Raw genomic sequence first — 9,735 nt, 5'->3', positions numbered from 1 at the left:
ATTTGAGCATCATTATTTCTATACACTTCCTCATTCTAAACTTCTAACGAGAGTGGGACAGGTGTGGCTTCGTGACAATGATCAAGAGCAGCTACTCACCAATTTGACAGCTCCAATGCAGTTCCACCTCCGACATCGCCGAAACATCAGGCATGCTGGTTTTGGCTATCGCCGGTTAATGCTTGATCTGATTGAATCTAGGTCTAAGGAGGTTGTACTTGAGCTTAGACAATGGTATTGCATGAGAAGGTGATGCCAGCCGGGTAATTCCTCTTAGAAAATATATTCGTTAACCTAAAATCCAGATTGAAAAGTCAAGAGTCTTTCACACTATAAACATTAGATTTTATTTCTGAAAGGAACAGAGAAAACAGTAAACCATTTCACACACAGAGACCCTTCCTTGCAGTAGAAAAAGATGCTGGCGGTTAGACACCATGGCTCGTGTCATAGCCCTTTGCATTCTGCCTCATGCTTATTTACACTTGAACAAACAAAGCAGCTGACAATGTTCACCACTTCCTGGTAAACTCTGAAGCCTCAGTCCCAAGGCAGAGCCCTCTAACACTGACCTTTTTTCCATTCATTTCCCTTTTAAACACTTCCCTTACTTAGTCGTACATTCCTTAAATAACATCCCCACTCTCCTCATTCTCTTTCCCCTATTTCCCATAGGAGCATTCACATACCACGGGTTTATGAAACACATTGAAGATAGAAAAGCACTTACATACAGTAGCAGCAAACATTAAGAGGTTAGGAAGAGCATATAAAATGTGTTTGCATGTAAAGGCTTTTCAAAAATACAATGGACGTATGTATGAAATGCTTTGTGCAAAACAAAGGTAGGTGCTCCATTTAGGCCTACACCTAATTGATAATATGCTGGGGTATAGTCATGCATATTTACCTGTATTGCTTTTCTTTTTTGTTTACCTGAAAGTCTTCACTCAAACAGTGCCATGAAACACTGAAGCAACTTCAATATGAAGTTCGTCATGCTGTACCAAATTATTCCACTTTCAACGTCTCATTCTTTCACATTCTCACATTTAAAAGGCATACTGTATTTCGGTCAGTGCAAAGACTGCTCTGGAACTGTCAACCATGTCCGTCAACATTCGGGCGACTTACGTTATACTGACATTTTGATGGCTTACCTTTATGTCTAACGGCAAGGAATAGTTCCATCTCTTACAGGGCAAGTAAAGCTAATTCTGTTGATATAAAACTCACCAAAACAGATCTCCATGTACAAAATGCTAAGTGCAGGCTCCCAAATCTGGAGTTAACTTTCTCTTTTTGAAAAAGCCTTAGAGCTGGATTAAATCCGTAGAGCTGGAGTATTGCGGCAGATCCGAGTTATAGCGAGAATTAAATTTATGTTCGTGGAGACTGCATTTACGGTAAACGTTGCATATGTCGGCTCAATCGGAAATTACCTCGACATTTTAACAGATCTTTCACGATACGGATTGAATCCAGTCGCTACTCGCTGTGTATACAGGTGGTGAAGTAATGCCATTATATTACCAACAGTTTAACCTCATCCCCAGGCTCGGATTGCTGGCGCATAGAGTAGTCTCGACAGAGTGAGCGGGCTGGTGGCCGAGATTACAAACAGCTTAATGGACAATCAAATTAACATTATAAAGGCAGGCATCTATGTTACAACAACTCATGATTTACCACATTTTTTAAATTCACTACAAAAATTGTGTACACTTTTAAAGTCAAAACCAATTTCTAGATATCTCAACCTTAAAATGCACTTTGCTATTTGTCGTTAATTCTAGCTATATTTTTGTGGCTATGGTGGCATTTTACCACAATGCTTTATGTTGAGTACTGGTCACAGTGATTAGGGGGTTAACTGGATGATAAGATGCTTACAGGCTCAAACTGTTGTTTGTAGATTTCTATACCTTCACATATACCCCCAAACATGAAGAGAAAGAAACCCATTCTGAACCTTTCCATTGTGACAAAACAAACATGCCCACTCTAAAGCCCCACAATGACCTCAACTGGTGACGTGAACATCTTAACTGTTCAGATTGTGGTTATATTTTCACTGTTGAGGGGGGGTCAGCCAGCACTCATGTGTACATACTATTACATTTTCTGTTGTCACTCCTCTTACATCAAGCAATTAGGAGTTGATTCTGTTGGAGAAGCTTGTGGATTTCTCATAAAAGCCTCGTTGTTGCTTCACCAGTATGGGGTTGTATTCTCTATGTGTCCCCAGCTCTGCCATTCAGGGAAGAATCCACTGGACGTTCTCGGGCTCCCAAACTGGTCAAACTCCATCTCCGGCCTCTTGCCGTCGCTCTTGAACTCCACTGGTGCGGTGGTCTGGATGATGGGGTTGCTGGTCTGGTCTGCATCTGTGTCGTTGTGGAGCAACTTGTAGTTCTTCTCATCGTTGTTGTCCCAGTACGTCTGATCCTGGGTGGTGAAGCAAATGCAAAACTCCACACGCTCCTGTGAGGGCACAGAACTTGGCAGGTCGACAGTGAACGCGAAGGTGTCAGTGTCCAAACAACCGTACACATTGTTTAGGTACGTACTAGCAATGTCCGTGTGGGTTTTCCACGAGTCAAATGTTAGCCGGATGGAGACCGATTTCTCAAAGCTTACGTTCCTGACTTTCACAGTGCCGGTGAGCGACCGTTCCTGGAGTATGCAGTTTTCCAGACATACTTGGTTCTTCTTGAGCCGGTTCCTGAAGTCCAGATAATCTGCAGCGGGCTGTGGGAAATCCAGAGTAAAACTTTTCTCCACGGAGACCTTGAGGCCAGCGGTGGCATTGGCCAGGTCAGACAGGTCAAATTGCAGGTCAGACAGTGGGTCCTCCTCAAACTCCTTGAACACGTGGATGGCCGTTAGGGACATGCCTTTTGAATCGGCAAAGACCACCCGCTTCTTCCCCTTGGCCCTGGCGCTCTTCCATCCCAGGCTGGAGTCCTCTAGCTGCTGCTTGGAGCTGATGCATGGCCTCAGTGGTTTGTAACGGTTGACCAGGTTTCGCGATCGGCAGTCCTCGTACGTGCTGAGGAAGCTGCGGAGGGGTGGAGAGCTTGCCAGGCAGATCCTCATGGCTACATCTACTGGCATTATGGGACCTGGCATTGGCCTGGGGTTCAACATGTGGAGGACCCTGTTGAAAAAGAAGAAAGCACCAGACAGGGTTAAAGGCTAAATAGTTATCTGTTTAGGTGAGACTGAAAATAGTCAAATGTAGTCTAACTAAGTAATGGAACGTTCCGAATGCAGCTGTGAAACCCTGACCTGATTTCACTGGACGTGCTACCTTCTCCCAGACCCCTGCTGACGTAGGTCATTAATTTTAAGAGACCTGTCATCCAAATTAATCTGGTACAGATTTGTAAGTATATATAATACATTTGTTCCTGGAACAGTTTGAAAATCTACACTGACAATAATGCTCAAAATAGTTTACAGCAGGCTATAATAATTAGTTGTAGGGAGCTATTTTGCATAATTTAAGAATTATAACAGGCCTCATTCTCAAGAAAAATAATTAAGCAATAAGGCAGGAGGAGGTGTGGTATTATGGCCAATATTTTTTATTTTATTTAACCTTTATTTAACTAGTCAGTTAAGAACAAATTCAATATACAATGGATAAGGACTGTCCTTATGCACTATGCAACGCAGTCACAAACCCCTGAGGTGCCTTATTGCTATTATTATTATTATTGCTATTATAAACTGGTTACCAACGTTATTAGAGCAGTAAAAATACAGTAAAAATACATGTTGTCACATCCGTGGTACACGGTCTGATATACCACAGCTGTCAGCCAATCAACATTCAAGGTTCGAACCACCCTGTTTATAATAAGCAATGGCCTACAAAAATCTAGAAAATAAATAGCTATCAACCTTTAAAACGTTTTTACTTACACTAGAATGGCACATACAGGTTTAAGTTCGTAGCAATGGTTTTGGGCAGTAGCCTAGGGCAGGGTTTCACAAACTTGGTCCTGGGTGAACACATTTTGGCTTTTGCCCTAGCACTACACAGCTGATTCAAATAACCAAAACATCATCAAGCATTGATTATTTGAATCAGCTGTGTAGTGCTAGGGCAAAAGCCAATACGTGCACCCAGGGAAGGGGGGAGGACAGAGTTGGGGAAACCCTGCACTATAGAATGGCCAGTCAATAAAACAATTAAGAAACAGTCTCCAAGGTCAAATAAAATTGGTCAGTGAGTGAGTGAGTTAATCATATTTCAGCCAGAGGTAATATCACCTGGCATTCAAAAACGTTTATATTTAAGTAACGTTTCATGTTCATTCATTGCGCAGTTCAAAATAATTGTCCCATCTATTTACTGTGCATCGAAGCGCTTCATCTTTGACGCACTGTGAGCTTACCTTGTGCAATTCATTGGAAAGACAAACACTTTAAATGTTGCTGGTGAATAAACGGACTAACTTTTTAAAAACTAAATCGAAAAAATGTTATTTAGCCATTCCGATGAAATATGGTTGAGGTTCCTGAATGCTGCGTGGCACGCCCCCTTCCCCTCTGCAGTCCAACTGTACTGTTAATGGCCTCCGCGTTTTCAATCGGTAGGCTACATCGGACGATTTGCATACTGCTTCACGTGAATACAGGATGATAGCCAATGGAGAAGCCAAACGAGGATGGCTCGAGCAATCAGCGAGCAGCTTTGCCTGTCTACAGTCCGCCCCAGGTGCTGAAACGTCTAGTCGGCTCAGGCTACGTTGAAGGATGGGGAGTGGAGGCGGAGATGGCTTGACAGAGTCATGATAGACCTCTACTGGTTGTTTTTCTGTTTAGAAACATCTAGCATGTAAATAACATAGTTATGATATTGTGTTGCACCCCCCTCCCCTCCCCAGTGCTTCCCACGTTGTGTCAAGTTTCCTGGATATCCTTTGGTTGGTGGACCATTCTTGATAAACACAGGAAACTGTTAAGTGTGATAAACCCAGCATTGCTGCAGTTCTTGACACAAACCAGTGTGCCTGCCAGCTACTACCATACCCTGTTCAAAGGTACTATAGTATTTTGTCTTGCCCATTCAACCTCTGAATGGCACACATACACAATACATGTCTCAAGGTTTAAAAATCCACCTTTAAACTGTCTCCTCCCCTTCATCTACACTGATTGAAGTGGATTTAACAAGTTACATCAATAAGGTATCGTAGCTTTCACATGGATTCACCTGGTCAGTATATGCCATGGAAAGAGCTGGTGTTCTGAGTGTTTTTTACACTCAGTGTGTATACATTATAGACTTTGTAGACATTATATACATTATTCCTTAAAGTAAGCTTATCATATCTCATATTATTTGGAAGATAGGCCTGAGACATCTCATAACATTTCATTAGCCCATTGGTGAAATTCCAGATCTAGTTGACTCCTTTTGTATGGGAAAGTATGGGACCACAATCAAAATATAAGCCTGGGTTGGGAGACATTTCTATTGAGACCTTAGGCAACTTCAGGCTCTGAAATACCTCCACCCTGACACAGCAAATCTATTTGAACTTGTCTGAGCAGTGTATAAATTCATCATAGGGATTGTATGATTATCTGCAAGATGCCATTTAAAGCTACTAAGGAGGACTACACAGAAGCGTCCCGGGGAAACATTGTTCAATTCTGTCTCTGTAGGTCATGCTGGCCTTAGAGCGGTGCAGATTACTGTAGCTCTTTCTAGCTTGTGATGGGCTGGAGGAGTGTTCTCACCACAACCATGAATGTGGTAGGCACTGAAGAGGAGAGGCCTTGGAGAGGACAGAGCGAGAGAGGGTGTCAAGTGAAATGTCTGGCATTAGAAGCCTTACAACTCAGATATGTCTCTGTGAATCAGCTCTTGTCTCTGTGGGGAGATAAGGTGCTATGAGTGACTCTTACGTAATCGCAGTGCGAAAATGGAAACCATTTCACCACACAGTTCATTGGTACTGACTTCAGTTATAACTGTATTGGATTATCTATTTTCACAAAGGCCAACACAAGGTTTTTCACACAGACAATATTCTCTCCAGTGGTGTAAAGTACTTAAGTAAAAACACTTTCAAGTACTACTTAAGTAGTTTTTTGTTGTATCTGTACTTTACTATTTTTATTTTTGACAATTTTTACTTTTACTTCACTACATTCCTAAAGAAAATAATGTACTTTTTACACCATACATTTTCCCTGACACCTAAAAGTATTCGTTACATTTTGAATGCTTAGCAGGACAGGAAAATGGTCCAAATCACGCACTTATAAAGAGAACATCCCTGGTCATCTCTACTGCATCTGTTCTGGCGGACTCACTAAACACAAATGCTTTGTTTGTAAATGATGTGTTGGAGTGTGCCCCTGGCTATCCATAAATTTAAAAAACAAGAAAATGGTGCAGTCTGGTTTGCTTAATATAAGGAATTTGAAATGATTTATACTTTTACTTTTGATACTTAAAGTACATTTGATCAATTACATTGACTTTGTATACTTACATTTATTTAAAACAAAAATACTTTTAGACTTTTACTCAAGTAGTATTTTACTGGGTGACTTTCACTTTTACTTGAGTCATTTTCTTTTACCATATATTTACTTTTACTCAGGTATGACAATTGGGTACTTTTTCCACCACTGATTCTCTCTAAAAACATTTTTCTTGTTGCAACATATTTCCATATAGCAACCATTTGGCATAAAGTATGTGCTTCCCTGGTTCGGTAAAGTAATATGTCTAGCGGTCACGGTCAGGAGTTCCTGCATATTCATTGGTTCATGCATAACAGGAAGTTAACTTTAATGCCAGTCTGCACGTCCACAGAATGCATGTTCACTGCTTTACAGTAGCAACACACAGTGCCTTCAGAAAGTATTCACACCCCTTCACTTTTTACACATTTTGTTGTGTTACAAAGTGCGATTAAAATTGAATTAATTTTCATTTTTGGTCAACGATCTACACAAAATACTATGTGACGTCAACGTGGAAAATGTGTGGAAAAATTCCAACACATATACTGTATGTTTATATATATATATATATATATATATATATATATATACATATATATATATATATATATATATATATATATATATGTATATATATATATATATACATATATATATATATACATATATATATATATATATATATATATATATATATATCACAAAAGTGAGTACAACCCTCACATTTTTGTACATATTAGCAAAGTGTAATTTCTTCAGTGTTGTCACATGAAAAGATATACTCAAATATTTTGTCCATCCGCAACCGCAGGGCTCTCCAGAGGGTGGTGCGGCATCACCGGGGGCACACTGCCTGCCCTCCAGGACATCTATAGCACCCGGTATCACAGGAAGACCAAAAAGATCATCAAGGACCTCAGCCACCCGAGCCATGGCATGTTTACCCCACTACCATCTATATAGAAGGTGGAGACAGTACAAGTGCCTCAAATCTGGGACCGAGAGACTGAAAAACAGCTTCTATCTATTAAATAGTCACCACTAGCTGGCCTCAGCCCGGTACCCTGCCCTGAACGTTAGTCACTGTTACTAGCCGGCTTACCACCCGGTATTCTACCCTGCCCTATGTACATAGTCATTGAACACTAGTCACTTGAAAAATTATTACATACGGTTTTATCCACTTCATTAGTACAGTGGGGCAAAAAAAAGTATTTAGTCAGCCACCAATTGTACAAGTTCTCCCACTTAAAAAGATGAGAGGCCTGTAATTTTCATCATAGGTACACTTCAACTATGACAGACTAAATGATGAAAAAAAATCCAGAAAATAACATTGTAGGATTTTTAATGAATTTATTTGCAAATTATGGTGGAAAATAAGTATTTGGTCAATAACAAAAGTTTTATCTCAATACTTTGTTATATACCCTTTGTTGGCAATGACAGAGGTCAAACGTTTTCTGTAAGTCTTCACAAGGTTTTCACACACTGTTGCTGGTATTTTGGCCCATTCCTCCATGCAGATCTCCTCTAGAGCAGTGATGTTTTGGGGCTGTTGCTGGGCAACACGGACTTTCAACTCCCTCCAAATATTTTCTATGGGGTTGAGATCTGGAGACTGGCTAGGCCACTCCAGGACCTTGAAATGCTTCTTACGAAGCCACTCCTTCGTTGCTCGGGCGGTGTGTTTGGAATCATTGTCATGCTGAAAGACCCAGCCATGTTTCATCTTCAATGCCCTTGCTGATGGAAGGAGGTTTTCACTCAAAATCTCATGATACATGGCCCCATTCATTCTTTCCTTTACACGGATCAGTCATCCTGGTCCCTTTGCAGAAAAACAGCCCCAAAGCATGATGTTTCCACCCCCATGCTTCAAAGTAGGTATGGTGTTCTTTGGATGCAACTCAGAATTCTTTGTCCTCCAAATACGACGAGTTGAGTTTTTACCAAAAAGTTATATTTTGGTTTCATCTGACCACGTGACATTCTCCCAATCTTCTTCTGGATCATCCAAATAATCTCTAGCAAACTTCAGACGGGCCTGGACATGTACTGGCTTAAGCAGGGTGACACGTCTGGCACTGCAGGATTTGAGTCCCTGGCGGCGTAGTGTGTTACTGATGGTAGGCTTTGTTACTTTGGTCCCAGCTCTCTGCAGGTCATTCACTAGGTCCCCCCGTGTGGTTCTGGGATTTTTGAACACCGTCCTTGTGATCATTTTGACCCCACGGGGTGAGATCTTGCGTGGAGCCCCAGATCGAGGGAGATTATCAGTGGTCTTGTATGTCTTCCATTTCCTAATAATTGCTCCCACAGTTGATTTCTTCAAACCAAGCTGCTTACCTATTGCAGATTCAGTCTTCCCAGCCTGGTGCAGGTCTACAATTTTGTTCCTGGTGTCCTTTGACAGCTCTTTGGTCTTGGCCATAGTGGAGTTTGGAGTGTGACTGTTTGAGGTTGTGGACAGGTGTCTTTTATACTGATAACAAGTTCAAACAGGTGCCATTAATACAGGTAACGAGTGGAGGACAGAGGAGTCTCTTAAAGAAGAAGTTACAGGTCTGTGAGAGCTAGAAATCTTGCTTGTTTGTAGGTGACCAAATACTTATTTCCCACCATAATTTGCAAATAAATTCATAAAAAATCCTACAATGTGATTTTCTGGATTTTTTTTCTAATTTTGTCTGTCATAGTTGAAGTGTACCTATTATGAAAATTACAGGCCTCTCTCATCTTTTTAAGTGGGATAACTTGCACAATTGGTGGCTGACTAAATACTTTTTTGCCCCACTGTATATATTGTGTTCTAGTGAAGGCACATTTACTGCTGTACACACCTTTCCTATTCATATACTGTCTATACTGTCTATAGACCGTACACACAATCATATACATACAGTAAACTCCAAAAATATTGGGACAATGACACATTTTATTGTTGTTTTGGCTCTGTACTCCACTACTTTGAATTTGAAATGATACAATGACTATGAGGTTAAAGTGCAGACTGTCAGCTTCCATTTGAGTGTAATTTCATCCATATCGGGTGAACCGTTTAGAAATTACAGAACTTTCTGTACATAGTCCCCCATTTTAGGGGCGCAAAAGTATTGGGACAAATTCACTTATATGTGTATTAAAGTAGTAAAAGTTAAGTATTTGCTCCCATATTCATAGCACACACTGACTACATCAAGCTTGTGACTACAAATTTGTTGGATGCATTTGCTGTTT

At 40.7% G+C, this 9,735-nt stretch overlaps 1 protein-coding gene across 2 annotated transcripts; it reads right to left on the bottom strand.

Moving 5' to 3' along the window:
* Nucleotides 1-328: 328 nt before the first annotated feature.
* LOC112223464 (protein phosphatase 1 regulatory subunit 3C-B) lies at nucleotides 329-4,613 on the bottom strand. 2 transcript variants are annotated; one of them, XM_024386484.2, is made up of 2 exons: nucleotides 4,407-4,613; nucleotides 329-3,160 (listed from the first exon to the last, which is right to left on the bottom strand). In XM_024386484.2, exons 1-2 carry the CDS (start codon nucleotides 4,418-4,420, stop codon nucleotides 2,212-2,214), a joined length of 963 nt encoding a protein of 320 aa, XP_024242252.1. In that variant the 5' UTR covers nucleotides 4,421-4,613; the 3' UTR covers nucleotides 329-2,211. The 2 variants fall into 2 exon arrangements, with proteins under 2 accessions (XP_024242252.1, XP_024242253.1); XM_024386485.2 differs by lacking the exon at nucleotides 4,407-4,613 and adding an exon at nucleotides 3,931-4,037.
* Between the last annotated feature and the right edge of the window lie 5,122 nt (nucleotides 4,614-9,735).

The sequence above is a fragment of the Oncorhynchus tshawytscha genome, linkage group LG24, assembly GCF_018296145.1.
Source record: "Oncorhynchus tshawytscha isolate Ot180627B linkage group LG24, Otsh_v2.0, whole genome shotgun sequence".
NCBI lineage: Eukaryota > Metazoa > Chordata > Actinopteri > Salmoniformes > Salmonidae > Oncorhynchus > Oncorhynchus tshawytscha.
The sequence above is the reverse complement of the archived record's forward strand: the minus strand, read 5'-3'. Positions and strand labels throughout refer to the sequence as shown.